At 44.9% G+C, this 18,920-nt stretch overlaps 1 protein-coding gene across 5 annotated transcripts in view; it reads right to left on the reverse strand.

Annotated features, from left to right (window-relative positions):
• The window catches only part of GRK5 (G protein-coupled receptor kinase 5), a 193,131-nt gene that overhangs the window by 76,960 nt on the left and 97,251 nt on the right, over positions 1-18,920 (reverse strand). For all 5 annotated transcript variants that reach the window (XM_025200172.1, XM_025200171.1, XM_025200169.1 and 2 more), the window contains one exon: positions 11,182-11,259. In XM_025200172.1, coding sequence (XP_025055957.1) covers positions 11,182-11,259 — 78 coding nt within the window. The remainder of the gene's footprint in view (positions 1-11,181; positions 11,260-18,920) is intronic.

The following is an 18,920-nucleotide window of genomic DNA, read 5'->3' on the forward strand; positions in this document are numbered from 1 at the left end:
GGTCAAGTCATTTTTGCAAATGTCATTTCCAGACTTTCTTTTTTTTTTTTTTTTAATTTTAATTTAAAAGTTTAATCCCTTTAAGACCAAGTGTTTCACGGCTTGAACAAGCTGGTTGCTTTTTAAAACAAGCAAAAGAATTTTTGGAGGCTCGTTAAAAATGTCTCTAGCGATGTCTTAATGCATTTCAGTACATTTTGTGTATTTATTACCTATGAGATAAAAACAGTATCTTGAGATAAAGTTCAGACTTTTAGTTCAGCATTAAAATAAAATGCTCCATCACAATCAGCAAACTGATTTTCCACCCTGCATCATACCAGATAAGGGTGGCTGCCTCCTGGACCACATCATAATTCTGCCAAGCTATTCAGTTGCTGTGGCTTGTAGATGGGTTAGGTGAGAAGCTGGGAACTTAATTTGTTTTTAACAGCTGATTTTGAGGTGGCAATAACAGCACAAACAAGGGAGATATATCTTACAATAACCCCATGCAAGTCTTGGTCCCCTTCTTGTACCAGGACTGTCTATAGTGGCAGGCCTTGCACCAGGACTGTCTATCAGTCTGTTCCCACAACTAGGCTAGATGGGGATATTCCTTTAGCTCAAAAAGCTAAACCAAAAGGCTCAACCAGAGATGTTGTTACAAGTGGTGGACTGCTGCTGACCTCTGAAGTTCAGGATAAGCTCATTGTCAGTTATACAGGTTACACAAGAATCATGGGAAAGTTACATTCGCACTTCACCCAGCATATAAAAAATGTGCTTATATGAATAAGAAATATGCTTATGACTGCAGGGTACAAAATGTACTCCAATTTCTCATATTGTCCTGTTGGATAGCAAATGTTATTTGCTGTTCACTGGTTCATTTACATGCACTGTGGGGCTTTAGCTAATTTTATACATTTTGTCCAGTATTTAGGAATCTCAACCCAGCTGATTCTGGTTGGGTTAACAAATTTCCATAATACCAGCAGTATGATTTTCCAGAGGCAAGTGAAAAGTAAAGGCTCTCTTCTCCCGGTGGAACTGCAGTCAGGATTAGAACAGACTGGCAAAACTAGGGGTAGTTTTCGACTTGTAATCTTTGTCAGATGGGTTGGGGGTTTGGCAAAACCAAATCCAGGATTTTTGTTGAAGTTTAACTCAATTCTATCCAAAACACTTGCCGTTCAGGATTTGAGTGTGGGGAAGAAATTCAGACAGGGTTCCATTAGAAAGCATGCAGACAAAATAAAACTACCCATCATTTAAACAGTATTCTGGCCAGTTATGAATGTCATGGCATCCTCATTGATAATGGCGTAGGAACAGACGATCCAGCCAGGAGATCTTACCACACTTTGAGCTCTCCTGTGAAATATGAATTTTCATTTCCACCTAGGAGAAATTTTAGTCTTTGCACTCTTCTATGCCTGAAGAAAGGTGTCTGTGCCTGAAAGCTTGCAAATAAAGACTCTTTTTTTTTTTTTTTTTCAAATATCTAGTTAGTATAATAAGAGATATTGCCTCTGCCATGAGTTCTGATTCCTTTAGGAACAGATTGGGCATTTTGCTTTCATAGCTAAAAAAGAAAATTAGCAGATCTTGCTTCAGTAGATCCCAATATTAGGGAGAAAATTCAGCTTTACAAATTGTTGGTTCAAACACACAGGTTTCATACTGATTTGTTAGAGAGCACCATCTGATTTCTCATATACAACATACACTGGCTAGAACACAGACTCTGACACTAGTCACCACAGATTAACAGCAATGTGGGGGGTCTACCCTCAATGAATAGGCATTATGAGAGTTGGCTCTATGCATCTTGTCGACACGATTCAGCTGGGAACAGTTTCCATTTTTCAAAGGGTTGAGCCAGAGCAATGCCAGCACACAAGGACCAGATAAATGGCTTTTGCCCACTGACCAAGTCATCCCAACGATTCTCCCGACCACAAATGACAGATGGTTGCAAAGTGACTGCTCAGCCACAAAGGCTTGGCTTTGAGACTTCAGCTTTTCCAAAAAAAACAAGCATGCACTTGTCCTCAAGTGCTAGCACTATTAAAAAGATGAGCAGTGCAGTTAGTGAACCTGACTTGTATCAGAAAATGTGCAACTTTAGCAGTCAAATGAGTGCAGAAGACTACCCATAGATTTATTCTAGGGCAGTGATGGGTAGAGTAGAGCAGACTCTGTGTCATGTCCAATAGGATCTCATGCAGTTTGACATCATTGCAATCCTCAATAAGTGTTTAGTTAACCAGCATTTGTATTATAAACAGCAGGCAAGGGATTAGGAAACAAGGTTTGAGCAAACCGTGAGAAAATGCCATTTACCCTGAGACCACAGCAAAGGCGCTCTTAATCAAGGCAACTGTATGATGTTTTAGATTCAACTGGCATACTGTATTACAGTAATTGAAGAATGCTTATTAATAATAAAGCTGGATTATAAAGATTATAATTCGTGTAACAAGGTCACTGGTCTGCTGTTCAGAACCTCCATCAAAATGGAACGTCGGTGTAAAACGGGCTTGTGCAGAAAGCGCGTTGCCCAACGTACTTCCCAGCTTTCTCAGGACTAAGACACAAAGATCATCAGAGACATTGACTGCACACTCTCTGAAACAACAATTACATATTGATTTCTCTGGGGACTAGATTAAGTATCGATTATGCAAGATATAAAGTGGAGGTTTAAGTAACACTATCACCACTAGATAAAATAGTGCCCGTAGAGTAGTGAAATCAATAAAAGGGGAAAACAAGAAATCCATCAAGTCAAAGGGTGAAATCTAGAGGCGCACTGATATATCAGTGCCATATCAGATTGGCACCAGTAAAAAGAAAATTAACATTATTGGCTATCGGCTTTTTTGGGCCAGTGTAGCCAATAATTACCAATAAATGCAATATGCCTTTCGGACACAGCCCCTGGATGCTGGATGCATGCGCAGCCACATGCATGCACAGAGCCAGGAATGCAGCCAGGCAGCATGGAGGGAAGCAGCCTGCAGGTAAGTCTGTTGAAGGGAAGGGGCATGGGGGAGCAGATCGGGACCCCCGCAGTGAGGGAGGGAGTGGGGCAGAGGCTAGGGCAGGGAGGTAAATGGGACACCAGGGGAGGGAGTCAGACGGAGCTGCAGGCGGCTCATCCAGGGGATCAGCATCCCGGTGCTTAAAAATGGTGGCGGGGGCGCTTAAACTAAAGCTCAGCAAATTAACTTTAGTTCAAGTGCTGCCACCACCATTTTCAAGTGCCAGAATGCCCCTTCCCCTCCACAAACTTACTTGCAGGGCGCTGCTCTCCATGCTGCCCAACTGCATTCCTGTAAAATGTTTATCGGGTTGGTATTGGCTGATATACCTGGTGAATAATCGGCTATCAGTATGGGCCAAGAAACTCTTTATTGGTGCACCCTGGTGAAATCTTAGCCCCATTAAATCAACGGCAAAACTCCTTCTGATTTCAGCATTATCAGGATTTTCCCCACAGCATTTAGCAACCTAATGGGGCATCTAATGATTGTAAAATGAATCATTAGAAGTGAATTCTGACCTGGAGGGTTTTGTCTTCTGCTGTGGCAGAGGAACCAGTCTTTTTCCTGAGATCCTCTGGGCATATATTATCCATCTGTTGCCCTGGTAAGGTGGCAGGGTATTGGCAGTGCCCTTGTTTCTCCTTCTTATCAATGGTATGTTCTTGGTGTTTCATGCATTTTGGGTATTGAGTGGAAAGGTCTGAAGTGGTGGTTTTGGGAATTCCTTGGTTAAATAACTGCCTGAAAAGACAAGGGACTGGATTTGATAGCCAAGAGCCCTTTCACTGCTAAATAACCCTCAGCTAGCCTGTTATGTTCACATGAAGCACCATGTTGCTTCCTTTGTGTGTGTGTCATAAATACAGTGCTGGCTGCCTTGCCACTAATCCGGCTGGGGGACTCCTGTGCAGTCTCAGAAAAGTCCAGAGACTAGATCTGCAGACTGCCATTCCCTTTGGGACATGCGCCTGTCTGACCCACATGCATTTCAGGTGTGCCCTATGCAAATGCCTCAAGAGGTGCAGACGGCGTCTCATGGAAGGACATGTTCTCTGTTGCGGGGCTGTCAAAACACTGCTGGTAAGAGAGAGGCTGATGCATGTGCAACGGACTGAATTCACTAGGGAACGAGCATCTGTGCAAAGCAAGGCCAGAAAAGTTCATCCCTCTGGAAACAAAATCTCTGTTTTGGGATACATTAATCTGCTTCTGCCGCCAAAACGTCTTACAGCAGACAGCGGTTGCTACCTCCGAGCGGGCCAAACACATGGCTCTGTTATAGTCAGTGTGCTGCAAGAACACGAAGCACGCTCTGGGAAGGCAACTGCTTCTGAAGGGGCTGCAGCAGCTGGCTGATGGCGTGGGGGTGCCTTCAGCTGCCCTTGGCTGGCTGCTGACAGCAGGAGAGCTCCAAATCCATCTGGAGGAAGTGAAGTTACTCCCACAGCAAAGTGGAGGGCTCACACCTCAGAGGGACTTGGAGAAGCTTTGCTGGCAAAGCTTCTTGGTGTAGACATGGCCTCAGGCTTAACTTGCAGAGCTGTTGTATAGGAGCTTTCCTTCCTTCCGTCAGAGCTTCACTTTCAACTTTTGCTCTTGCCTGTTCCAACAAGCAATTACAGCATCTTCCCTACAAGGCTTTTAGTAAAACTAAACAGATAGAGCAAGGAGCCTCAGCACTAAGGGTCCATCTCTTATCATGGTATGACCTGCCCCTGCATAAACGGGATTAAAGGGTGATACATTAAGCCTTTCTCCTGGGAAACGGAAAGCAGTAGTCATCAGAGAGGGTGACTAATCCAGCAGGATGAATGCGTTGAGTTTGCATTTATTTCACCAGTGGGGAAAACAAGAGGAGGAAAAGTAAATGCATCCGTTATCCTCTCTTTGAGATTTCAAGTGAAAGATAAGGTCCCGAGTACCAGCTTTAAAATGATGCTATGCAACAGTGACAACTCCATAATGATTCACAATGATACGGGCTCTTGGAGGTGCTAAACTGGACTCAGGTGGGGAAGTCTGTCTGGCACAGAAGGTCAATACACTTCCCACCCCCATTAAAAAGAAATTTTTGCCAGAAAGAGACCAATATGACTGTAGACGACTCTTAGCTGGTATACAAATGGGAGGCCAGACACTGCTGGTCAGCCAATTTCCCCTTTACAGAACAAAGCCCTCCCTTCCTTATCCTATAATTGTTCGTAAAAACAAAAGGCACATTTTATTTAACAAAATATCCATTGCTCTCTTTTGACTAGAATATGAAAAACTATCTACCCTTGTCTGGCTAACCTCCTGCAGAAAAGAAAAAAAAATGCAAACATGGCTTTTATTCAGTGCATTTCCTAAAGGAAAGGAGAATGAACAGGAATTCAGATAAGAAAATGACCACAGTTGCTATTCTTTAATTTTTTTTAAAGTGTATTAATGGGAATAACAATGTACATTAACCACCCTATTCAGTAACATTTTTAGTACTCACCTGAGTCTAAATATAAACTATAATGGCTTAGGGAGAATGTCTTAAGAGCCATTTCAAATCAATTTGCTTTTATATAGCATCTCTCAGACAAAGGACCACAAGATGCTTTGCAGTGTGAGCAAATAATGAGCTAATGATTTAGTAGAGTTGGGTATGGTGGCTCTCACACAGACAGCAAGGGAAAAATGATGCAGATAGAATGCAAAGCTTTAATTTAAAAGCAGTGCTGAAATAAATACATTTCCCCAGCAAAGGGAAAAAGGCTAAGACAGAAGCAGCCAAGCAGAAAGGAACAGTGATGTTCGGTTCTGTTATAACCTAACTGTTTTGTGACTACTGTCGGCACTTTTCCGTCTCCAGATAAAATGGAACCTAAATCTGAGACAGACCCACCAACTCGGGGGATAGATTTCGTGAATGAGATTGAGGCCTAAATAAGACCTGTGAAAAAAAGTTTGCAAAAATTCACATGAGCATTTCTGCTATCCTGCGTCAGAATCGTAGAAATTGGACTTTCAGGAATGTTTTACTCCAAGATACTTTGGTTAATGCTCTTAGGCTAGGGACAGATATTACCAGTTTAAGTGATCAGAAACTGGTTTAAACCTGTAACACAACAGGTGTTCAGTGCACATAAACCAATTTGAAAATGGCTGAAACCAATAAACCTGGTTGAATGTAGTACCAGACTTAAATCATTTGGGTCAAACAGGTTTATGCAATGTCTGTCCCAAACCCCTTGCTGGTTTAAGATAAACTAGACTCCCCCAGCATCCCGACATGCTCTCTGGGCTGGGCAGGACTCTCTGCTCCTCAGCAGGACTGGCCCCTGCCCTCTGCTCCCTGGCTGGAGCTCGGCACAGACGTGCAGTCACAGCAGGGTCTGCTGGCTTCCCCGTGCCCTCCTCCCCTCCATTCACTGCTTAAGCAGAGATCCTTTCCTCCTCTCTCCCACAGCACAGACTGTAGCCAGCATGTGGTATGCTGGCGAATGCTGTCAGGCAGATAGGAGAGTGTCCGCTTAGGGCTTTTTGGAGGTAATCAACAGTTCAGATGGTAATGTCCCTGCATTCCTTCCTTTGGAAAAGGCAGACAAGGTTCTTTGGGTAAATCTGCTATCTTTTATTAGACCAACTAAATAGTTGGAAAAAAATTTCTTAGCAAGCTTTGGGTTTAAAAACCCTTCGTCAGGCTGAGCAAGCATCTGCAGTTGGTGTGTGCTCTTCCTGGATGAAATGAACAGTAAAGAAGCCAGAGGTGTGCATTTTCCTTTGGAAAAAGCTGTTTAAGAGGAGCGTGTAATGAATGAGGCTTTGTTTTCTGATGGGGTGTTAAATGCTAATAAAAGAGCTGATAAATGCCCTGTTATCAAGGGAAGGGACCCCTCCCTAATCAGTGTCCTGCTGGGGCCTGGCCAATCCCCCCTCAGCTCAGCCCCATGCAAGGGAAGGGAGGGCTGCTCTAGTGCCCCTAGCTTCTAGCCTGAGCCACAGCAGGCATGTGCCTGCATTTCTGGGATGTCTGTTTGGTTACAAAACTGATTTAGCTTATGTGTGTTTTTAAGGCATAGGTAATTAAACAGAGAAATATAAAAATGCCTAAAAGACTTTAATCGCTATTTTAATCACTGTGCCTACTTCTTTTGTCACACCTGATGAAGAATGCATTGCATTTGAAGGCTTGTCGAAGTCTAGTCCAACCTGGCAGTTGATATAGTAAAAGATATCACCCACAAAAATCCTTGCCTCTTGCATAAATATGAGTCCTTTTTTGCTGGCAAGGATGGTATCCCATCAGGACCTACTCAACATATTTAGGTGCTTTGTATGAGAGAGAGACTTGGGTTAATAGTAGATAATCTGTTTGATGAGCTGTGCTAACTAAAGTGTCCCCCCACGCCTCCGGAGCATGTGTATAAATGCCTTAACTCCCCACTGCCAAAGAACTGGAATTATACTGCAAAGGAATCGCATTTTGATAGCCCCTTGTAGTCAAGGATCTGAAGATATTTTATAAACAAGAACAAACTATCAGGTAAATAAGTATATTGTCAAAATGTTACATACAAGGAATAGGTATGAGAAATGAAGCAACCTGCCCCCATGCCACAGAGAGGATACGGTAGAGGGAATGGAGTCTCCAATGCCTGAGCTCCAGTAGTGTGCTCTGTTCTCACACTTTCCCTCTGATGAGGAGGAAATGGGTTGATTTCAGCCTAGTTTTCACAGCACATTCATTCACCTCAAAAAATTAACCCAAGGTCTTTCTACTGCAAGACATTGCTCAGGGAACTTGCTTAAGGGACTAGCACAGCAGCAGCGCTTTTGCTCAGCACTGAGATGCATTGGCCAAAATATGTTGGGAAGCCTGAAAAGTGCCCAGCTGTGTGTATCTCAAATCCGTAACTGCAGTCCTACTCAAGCGCTTATTAAAATTGCTTCCCTCCTCCACAAAAAAGCAAAAGAAGTAGGAACAAAGGCCAGAGAGGGTCCATCGCATCATCAGGTTCAGTCTTGTGCATTTGCAAGCTGCCAATTACCTAATGACTCTCCTAAATTGCCACTTCAAACCCTTGTGAACAACTATGAAGCATAAAACCAGAAATACCAAGAACCCCCTCTAACATGGTACAGATAACAGAAAGGCACACAAGGGCACTGCCGACACAAGAACTAGGAAGTAGTTGGTTACTGTATTCTCAGAGTAGCCTAGTGCTCAGAGGAGAATCATGCCTTGTGCTACAGTGGAAGGCAAAATGATCGTTGCCAATCTGACTTGGGGAAAATGTGACCCAATACAAAAGGGAAATGATGGAAAAAGCAGCTCGTTAGTTCCTCCGGCCTTTCAAAACTCACTATTTGTCCCTTTTACTCTGTTAATAGAAACTTAAAGCCAAACTACCACCATCGTAAAACAGAACTCAATGTGGAACATAATGCCCATAATGAATGGGTGGCAGCAAGTCATAGCAGCAGCAGCTCTCTCTTGTGTCCATGAGACTATCTAGGCTCAGTAAACGAAACCAGATTCCAAAGAGCTCTTCTGGATAAGTAAAAGTACACCATAAAATTTATCCTAGGAAAATGACCGATGGAAAAAAAAATGGTCTGCCCTGCCCCTCTATCTCCAAAACATTTCAATGTTTATGTTATTAAATGTAGCATTTAAAAGGACATTTACAAATAAAGTTTATTCATTATCCTGAGAGTCAAGTGTGTTTCTCTTGTAAAATTGTCCAAGCAGTGGTTTAGGTACTCGGTTACTTTTATGAACTTTAAGGAGCTTAGGAAAAAACTTAGGATCGTTCTTGTATTTGAAGATCAAATGCTTACTTGGCAGAGAAGTTTGGACAAAGATTAAACATGGTGAGAAAGTAGGGGTGCACTGATAGAGATTTTTGGGGCCGATACTGATAGCCCATTTTTAAGGAGGCACATCGGCCGATACCAATCCGATTTCCAATATGCAGCCTGGCAGTTTGAAGAGCAGTGTCCGGCTGGTAAATCTGTTGTGGTGGAAGGGGAGGGGGAAGAGAAGGGGCGTGGGAGGGGGGGCAGATCGAGGCCCCTGCAGTGCGAGAGGGAGTGGGGCTGGGGCAGGCGTTGCCTAGCTGGGGCGGGGCAGGGCGGGGCGTGGGATGAAGCCATGACTCGTCCAGGGGGATGCGTGGAGAAGGGGGGCGGTTCCCACTGCTGTGTGCACGCTAGGAGCCATGGGAGCATATGCCCCCAGATCTGCATGTGGTGCAGGGTGGGCTGCCACTGCAGGCTGGGGCTGTGTGGGACTCACTCTGTTGGGGCTGTAATGGGCTGCACTTGGGGTGGGCAGCAGCAGTGCTGAGAGAGGGCTACAGGGGGGGCTACAGCCACCCCAAAATTCGCTGTAGTCCCCCAACACTCCCTCCCAGCACCACTGCCTGCCCCACCCCATGCACAGCTTGCCCCAGCCCCTTCCAGGAAGAGCCCCACACAGCCCTGGGCCCAGCCTGCCCAGGTCCATGCACAGATCTGGGGGCACATGCCTCATCCAGTGCCCTCCCAGGGAGTGTGCAGCAGTGCACCACCCCGCAACCTGCTGCAGCTCCATCCTGTGTCCCACCCTGGCTGGGCAGCGCCTACTGCAGCCCCAGCCCTAGCCACACTCCCTCCCTCACCGTGTGGGGCCTTGATCTGCCCCCCCCACACCCTTTCCCCCTCCCCTTCCACCACAACAGACTTATCAGCTGCATGCAGCTCTCCAAGCAGTCAGGTTGTGGTCCTTACTGCCTATGTGCTGCACTGCGGCTGCATGCACACATGGGGCATTTATCAGCCACATTATCGGCCACATCAGGTCGATTTCCAATCAAGTCGATTTTTTTTATATCGGAGCCAATCCAATATCAGACCAATGTATCAGTGCACCCCTGTCAGAAAGTGATCGAAAATCAAAAGATAGTTAGTCCCAGCTGCAGCCCGTCCAGAGTTCTTGCAGCAGCCTTGTAGTTCTGTGCGGAGTGCCATCCACTGTACGCAGTGTTACCTTGTGCTGTTCTCCATATGCTGAAGTCCATCAAGAAATTGATAAGAAAAGGAAATGATCCTAAACCTGGGCCTCTGATGGCTGAAGAAAGTGGCCAAAGAATAGTGGTCCATTTTTATACTATACAAAACATACACCTTGGATACAGATACACGAACAGTGAGTTTCATTCACCTCTCACCAAGATGCAATGCTCACTGTGATAAAACTGCCATTTGCTAACACCTTCCAGACTGTTCTGTAGGAACTAAATATGTAATGTCAGCAATTGTTGACTTTTTAATGGTGGTCACTGTGTTAGACATTTGTCACACCATACGTGCATGACATACAGAAAAAGAAGAGACCAGGGAAACTCTCTATGCATCAATGAGTAAACAAGGTCTGTAGAAAGTTCATTATCTTTCAAAACCAACTTCTGGATTGAAATTTGAAGGCATTTATACTTGGCCATTTTCATAACAGATTCTGTTTTGTTTCCTGAAGATTATTAATTTCTCTCACATACAACATGACCCAAAACAATATACAGTTTGCCTCGTTTCTGAAAGGCAGAATGGAAGAAAAAAAGATTTTTCCACAGTTATGGCTGCATAGAGAAGAGACAAAAGCTAATCTTCAGCTGACCCCCTCTCCCTTTTTTGCTCAACTAAAGCTGATATCCCAGCTGCTGCTGAAGACTGCTCTCCATGGGTGGATCTATGATTTTGAAAAGAGCTAATTAGTTTTCATGGTTGTAAAATAGGAGGACAGAGACCACAAACACTTATCATACAGCAAACTGTCCTAAGAAAGGCTAGCTTGATTAGTGGAATATCAAAACCATTAGAAAGGAGACAAGCATTAACACCCGTGGAGTGAAAAACAAGCCATTAAGTCAAATGACTTCCTGAGCTGTCTGTGGTTAATAATGCCACAGCTCCTGCATCAAAGTGGGTGCTTCTATCTCAGGCAAAGAATCAGCTTCCCTTAATACACACGGTTTTGTTGGGGAGGGTAATTTTTAGGAAAAAGCTGCGTTGTATGCAAGAAAATATGGAAATACCAATAAACTTCAGACCACTAGTTTATAGATCTTGTAACAGATTCTGTTTAGCAAAGCTCTATCTTAAGTTTCTTCAATAATAGCATTTTTTTGCCCCTTACCTCTGGGGTGAGGTATTTGATCATGATTTCCTTTCCTTTCTCTCCCAGTGTTTCATCCGGAGCAATTTCATATTCTGCCTGGAACAGATAAAAAGATCACCAGTATTAGCACTCGTATTTCACCATTATACTTTGATTTAGGACATAACCTCAATTGAAAGATTCCAGGTGAATAATTTGGAAAACAAATATAATCTTCTGATGAAGCCTGTAGAGCTGATTTGTACTGAAAAATGTAGACTTCAAATGTTTTGACCAAAAATGAAAAAAATTATTCTCTGAAACCAGCTGTTCTAAGTAGCGTGCATAGGAGTAGTTTCATTCATTTATACTTTACAGATTTGTCAAGCTAATGATTTGAAAATGTTTCATAATTAGGGACCACTCTCAGGGATCTTTACATGTTTCTACTCACTGTGTGCTTGGAAATTAATTAGTCTAATGGATAAAGGAAGTGTATTTGTTTTGTTAATCTCTATCATGGGAAAACAATTTTACTTAGGAATAACAAGAGCTTTCTCAGTAGGTAGAAAAACAGGTATACCCATAGTTTTTCATTCTTTCAGTCTAAGACTTGTTTCTCAAACCTTACCTCTACCTCAAAAAAATTCTGCTAATTATTTTTAGTGCTCCTTGAGGCAACCACTTTAAAAAGAGAGATCTCTAAAACATGGGGTGTTTCAAGGCCTGGTAAATTAAAAGGACAGGGCTATATTCGATACATATGAGGGTGATCTTTGATTTCAACTCGGCATTACAAAAGCATGTGCATACACTGTTTAGATTTTTAAAATATTATTCTGAGCATCCTGCATATTGTACCAATGCTGACCTGTGATGAGTTTCAGGATAAATTTTATGTAGGAAACAAAAGAAAGTCCTAATTTTGTACTACTGAGACATAGTGCAATAGTATTAGCTCAATAGTTTGGTGTCTCAGTAGCGGAGACGATCTGAGCAGGGTGCAGGCCCCAGGGCAAATCAGCCTGTGCGGGCCCCACCTCTGGATGCGAGGAAGCCGGTGGCAGATTTGGCATTGGGTGGGGGGCAGTCGGACATGCCAATTTCAGCAGCAGATTCGGCGGCAGGGCTGAGCGACCAGACATGAAGCCTGTGGCAGCATGTCATCGCCGCACTGCTCTGCCTGGTTCCATGGGGCCCAGGGCAGTCGCCCCAATTTGCACCCCCTAGGGACAGCCCTGCTCAGTAGTATAAATTGAGACATTGAGACAAAGTTCCCCACCAATGCAAGCTACAGCTTGCAGTCCCAGCTAAGACAATAACTAAATGATAATGAAAATTATAATAGAGAAGTAAGGCTGTAAAGGACCTCAAGAGATCATCTAGTCCAGGGGCGGGCAATTATTTTGGGCGGAGGGACGCTTACTGAGTTTCGGCAAGCCATCGAGGGCCTCATGACAGGCATCCCAGGGCAGATTAATACTAATTTTCTAAATTTTTTAGGGGCCCCACAGGCTGGATAGAATGGCCTGGCGGGCCACATCCAGCCCTCGGGCCGCATTTTGCCCACCCCTGCTCTAGTCCAACCAAGGATCAAACCTGCAACCTTGATGTGATTAGCACCACACTCTAACCAAGCCATGGGAGGGTTTCTCCGTGGGGTTTTTAGAGAAATTCTAATTTGCTACTGCCTGGGATCCAAAGCTTCAGTACTAGAGGCTCAAGAGGTTTTCCAGAAAAAAGTCAACACAAACTTTTTTTTTTTTTTTTTATGAATGCTCATATTAGTAAAAGGATCCCAAATCCTCTTGCCAAACCAATTAAGTAACCTAGTCCAATACAAGCTGTCTGAGGTGATAAATGAGGAGGAAGTAAAAGAAAACATAAGGTAAATCAGTCTGAACTGGCAACCACTTGGAAGAACAACCTTCAGAACTGCTGCCCGCTGCAAGACGTATGCACTGCTCTGAGTTTGGTACAATAAATCAGAGGGAAGGCTGTAATAAATATGCTAGCTACACAGACTCAGGAACAACATGAAAACCACAAAGTAGTAATAACGGTATTACCCATGCTATCTGGCCAGTGCTGATTTAGCCATTGTAGCTGAGGCTTAAATCTGCATACTTATCTACCAGACATAGCAGGTTGCTCGAATGGTTTAGATTTAACAATCAGATTTGGGATGGTAAATAATAATGACCACAAAGAAAAACTGTACTGTAGAGAAATATACGGACAAGAAAAAACCACAAATATAGTGCTTCTCTGTTAGTGACCATGTTGGGGATGAACTGATTATGTTCTCATAAAACTTAATACAAGGGTTTTCTTAATAAAAAAGAAAAATCTTTCATCCAATTTCCTATCCATTTAGATGGTATTTGAGTAGAGGTCATTTCAGCTCTTGAAAGCATGAACACACTAGAATGTATATAGCATCTTAACAGCATTTTTCTCCCCAAATCTCTGCTGAAGGATAAAGCAACAATAACAAAAAGAGAAATTTTAAAAGGTCAGAGAAGCTACATCTTATCTGGGCACTCAGTTTGTGATAATTTGAGATGCAGGCCAGGGGTTTTGAAATCTAAGATAAAGATTGCAATATACTGACTTCTAATAAGGAGAGAAAATATTTGTATTTAAATTTAACTTTCTGGGCAGAAAGTGTAAAACAAAGAGCCAGAACTTATTGGTAATGTCTCAGCAGAAAAGCATTTGGGAGTAGAACTAAGCCCTCAATCTAGCAGAATTCATAAATCACCTAACAATTATCATTAATTTTTCCTTCAATAGCTTTTAGACGCTAAATATTTTCCCACCGCACTCTGAAAATTCCTCCAAGAAGTTTGGCAAATAGAACCCGTCACAGATTTTAGTGGAACGGCATTCATATCTAATGCTGCTGAGATAGTCCATGTAGTTTGAATTAGCATAATATTTGCTTTAATCAAGAATCCAGATGGCATTCTGAAAGTATAGAGAGTATATGGTGAATGCCTGGCAAGTACCCAGCGCTTGCTACTGGAATTAGACTTATGGACATTTGTGACCGGCTTGCTTACCAGCTGAAACAGAAGACAGAGTAAAGAGATTTTGGCTTATTTCAAGTAGAAGAAGCATGAGTTGCTAAAACAGGTCAGTTCTGATCTCTGCCATATGAATTAAATCTATTTTATGGCAATGGTGCCCATATGTAGCTACTGACTGGTGCCAAACAGTTTCAGAGAACTCTTGAGAGTCCTAGGCGCATGATTTGTCTTTACTGACCCATGGGGATTGTGTTAAGTGTTTACTGAGGCATACACAAGACACTGATCCCCATGACACAAAAGCCAATATCTTCAAACAGATGAGTTTCTCTCTTACTATGGCTTGATTATTACAACTCATTGGATCCAGCAATGAAGATGCAGACCCTGAGAAAGCAACATCTGGTACAAAACACAGCAGCTTGCCTGCTTGGCAACCTAGGGTGTTGTGAACACATCATCTCAAAGCTCAGCTCTGAACTGTTCCCTAGTAAACAGAGACCTGTTCAAAGTTCAGATATTCAAAGGGGATTGTCTCTACTTAATAGACTCTCCTTTTGCCACTATCACATCCCTTTACTGTTATATTCCATCAGAAGAGAGCAAAGCTGCTAGCTAACAAACGAACCAGGGAAAGCCTGGCAAGAAGGACAATACCCTTAGAGACGCTGGACCATGTGATGGAACTCGCCCCTGCAGGAGACGGGCATGTTGGTGGATCTTACCGTATTCAAAGCTTAATGCAAACATTTCTTTTTTTCTTTTTTTTTTTTACTAACTTTGCTGTAATGTCTCATGCACATGCATGTGCATGGAGAGAAGCAAAGGGAGGCTGCTATAGTTATTTCTTTTTAAAATCTCAGGCAGTGCTTAGATACTTCAGTGAGATATAGAGGAGTGTGAAGGTCTGAAAAGGGTCTGAAACTTTTAACACTGGTGCGTGCTGATCTCCAGGGTTAGGAGTCTGGCTTCCTTTTTTTTGGTGGGGGGAAGGCTGTAGGAAGCAGGGTTTAGAGTTAGGCTTTAAAAAAGAAAGAAAGAAAGAAATCTATATATTGGTTCTATCCCTACTGCCATTTATGTGCATCTCAGCTAACAACAGGTATCTGTACCAGACTACCAGAGAGTTGTGCATAAACAGAGCTTAAATGACTCGACTAACATCACACACAGTGGGTTGCTGGGAAGAGCATGAAACTGTCTCGACTCCTGGTCTTGTGCTGGAACCACAAGACCCAGCTTTCCTCAGTACTCAGAAAAGTTTGAAAGTACATAATAGAAACAACAGCACAGTTATTTAAAATGCAATTAAAACCATCTTCCCCATTATCCATTTGACAAGCTGGTATTTAAGGACTCCCACCCTGAGGTTTAGTAGAGTTTCCAGTGCTGGTTAGGCCAGACAGGGCCCTATTCATTGCTCATAAATGAGGTGAGGATTTATGATACCTTTGACTGCATGGGGTTAACAGGGGACAGGGCAGGACATTTTTTTGTGGGCAGGCTCTGCTTCTTCAATCTGAACTGTGAGAGGAGCTGGGCAGCCCCTGTTTGTTATAAACTTTTCATCTGGCTGTTTTTTTTCTGAGGTAATAGTTACTTAAATGACTGGGACAGGCCACTGGCTGAAGTGATCAGACATAACTATCTGCACTGATTATCGATACTAGTGATGGGTAGGAAATTATCTGGTTTAGACCAACTGTTATTTCCTGATGCAAAAAGCTTCACTGGAAAAATCCTGATAAGGTTTTACATATGCTCACACGAAATGTAGCTTGTGTAGCATGCACGAGAATCAAACTAAACAAATGAAATCAGTGTAGAAGAAAAAGGTAAGTACTAATAGCTGTTATTAAAAGGATATTTATCTAACATTTTACCTGATAAATGTATGACTAGCTGAAAAATTCAACATGGCTAGAGACAGGCATTCAAAAAGCCGGAGCCTGAATTGATTCAATCTTTGCAGGCTAGTCTAACCTGAATAGACTGAACTGATATGCAAGTGAATAGACATGCATTTTTAATTCAGCAAAAGCAGGCACATGCCTGCAGTGGCTCAGGCTAGAAGCCGAGGGGTGCTAGAGTGAGCCCTCCCTTCCCTTTCATAGTACTGAGCTGAAGGGAGGGGGGATGGCCAGGTCCTGGCAGGATGCTTTGATTAGGGAGGGATTTAAACCATGGGCAACATGTAGGGGGGGCACAGGAGGGCACGTGCCCCCCCGAGACTGGCTGCCACTGAAGCCACCGCCCCACCCCCCTTGCCACTGACTACCATCGGCGGCTGTGGGCGGTCCCTGCTCACCACTGCAGACAGTGCAGATGGCGCTTGCAGGCGGTGCCCGCTTGCCACCTGGCACCCCCCTCCCCGCCGCCGACACCGCTGCCCCCCTGCCGACGACACCGCTGGCAGTGGCTGCGTCCCTGCTTGCTGTTGCCAACACCATCGGTGGCAGCTGTAGGCAGTCCCTGTTTGCCACCGCCGACAGCAGTGGTATTCAGTCCCTGCTTGCTGCTCGCCACCACGGTGCCCCCCCCGCCAAATGCAGGAGGCACCTGTTGTTCATAGTTTAAACCCCGACCCTGGCCTGCACAGTCCCCAGTTGGGGTGTGCCCAAAGAGGGAGGGGGAAGCAGCCCTTGCCAGGCTTTTTCCCACTCACTGCTCAATGGACGGGGAGTGTTGCCAGACCCCAGGCCCTGGTTACCACTCTGAGGCAAAGTGGGGAGGGGTGCAGTGCATACATCTATTGATGACACTGAGTTTTCAGTCTTCCTCTCTGTGCTTCTTTCTACAGTCTGCAGCAAACTGACGGCACTCCCAGGTCCCATACACTGCAAACCAGGTCATTTCTTATGCCTCTCTATTTCCCCTCTTGAACACTGACAGATTGCGGCCTTTGAAGCAAGCAAGCCAGCAGGGAGCATATCAGAATGCAAAGCTTATCAGCCCATCAAGAAAACAAAAGCCTCTCTCTCATTAGTCCAAGCTTTCTTTTTAGGGTAACCATAAATCTGGGTATTTCCAGACATGTCCTCTTTTATGGACCCCTGTGCTGCGTTCAGGCGGGTTTTTTAAATAAGAGGAAATGTCTGGGTTTTCTGCTCTCCTGGCACGGGAGCAGCAAAGCTGATTGGCTGTTGGGGGGGGGTCACGTGCTTCCTGTGTGGGCTCTGGCAAGGGAGGGGGTAGAAAGAGAGAGAGAGCAAGTGAGTGAGCAAGAGAGCAGGTGTGCCCACAATGCAGGAGCTGCTTGGGCAGCAGGGCTGTGGGGGGAGGGGGTTGCGGGTCGGGAGTGAGGGGCACCAGCAGAGCTAGGGGGTAGGGGCCTGTGGGTGGGGATTGAGGGACACAAGCAGTGCTGGGGGGCAGGGGTCAGTGGGTTGGTAGTGAGGGGCCCTAGTAGGGCTGGAAGGGAGGCAGGAGGCTGCGGATCAGGGGTTAGGGGCACAGGGGACAGGACAGGTGACTGTGGGTTGGGTATGCGGGGCACTGGCAGTGCCAGTGGGCTGCAGGTCAAGAGTAAGTACCCTGGGGCGCAGGGTACTGTTTTCGCGTGATGGGCACTGGCAGGGCTGGGGTCAGTGGGTCTGGAGTGAGGGGCAGCAGCTGGGCTGGGGTGGGGGATGTGGCTTGTTAGTGAGGGGCAACAGAATGGGGAGGGGCAGGGCATCGGCATGTTACCACCCGCCACCATCATATTCCTCCCTCCACCCCTCCGCATGACAGGTGTCCTCTTTTTTTGGACCTGGAAATATGGTAACCCTAAACATTTCTTAAGCAGCTTTTTCCAAGGCATTTGTAAGGCAAGGGACGTTACCGGTTGATTATTTCCAAAAGTCCTAAACAGACACTGTTCTGTCTGCCTTTGTTCCAGTGAAATTGGAGACACACACATAGACACCTCTCAGCATTAGCAAGCATGCGGGTGGTATGGTCAGGTGCCATCTGGGGTCCATGCCACTGCTGTCCCAGCTGTGAGAGAGGGGGGATCCCTGCTTGAGCAGCGAGCCACAAGTTGGAAGGGGGCAGGGGGAAGCCAGGCAGAAGCTGCTGTGCCTGCAGTCTCTACCTCTTTCTCAACCAGCCGGAGCTCTGGCTAGGAAGGAGATGGGCAGGGTCAGTCCTGCTCTCTGAAGCAGACAGCCCAGCCCAGGGCTGAAAAGCATGCTGGGATCCTGGCGGATTCAGATTTAACTTAAACCAGGAAGGGATCTGGGACACAAGTTCCATATACTAGTTTGACCCAAATCAGTTAAGTCTGATACTGCACTCACAACCAGGTTTATCTTAAACCAGTTTGGGCCATTTTGAAACTGGTTATGTCCACTGAATTTATGTTCTGTTACAGGTTTAAACTAGTGGACTAGTGTTCAAGATGAACATGAGCCGTCAGTGTGACGAAGTCATCAGAAAAGCTAATGGCACTTTATCGTGCATCAGCAGATGCATGACGAACAGATCCAAGGAGGTGATACTTCCCCTCTATCGGGCGCTGGGCAAACCGCAGTTGGAGTACTGCGCACAATTTTGGGCACCGCACTTCAAGAGGGATGCGGATAACCTGGAGAGGGTCCAAAGAAGGGCCACTCGTATGGTTAAGGGCTTGCAGGCCAAGCCCTATGAGGAGAGACTTGGGGCACCTGGACCTCTTCAGCCTCCGCAAGAGAAGGTTGAGAGGCGACCTTGTGGCTGCCTATAAGTTCATCACGGGGGCACAGAAGGGAATTGGTGAGGTTTTAT

Source organism: Alligator sinensis, unplaced genomic scaffold (genome assembly GCF_000455745.1).
Source record: "Alligator sinensis unplaced genomic scaffold, ASM45574v1 scaffold527_1, whole genome shotgun sequence".
NCBI lineage: Eukaryota > Metazoa > Chordata > Crocodylia > Alligatoridae > Alligator > Alligator sinensis.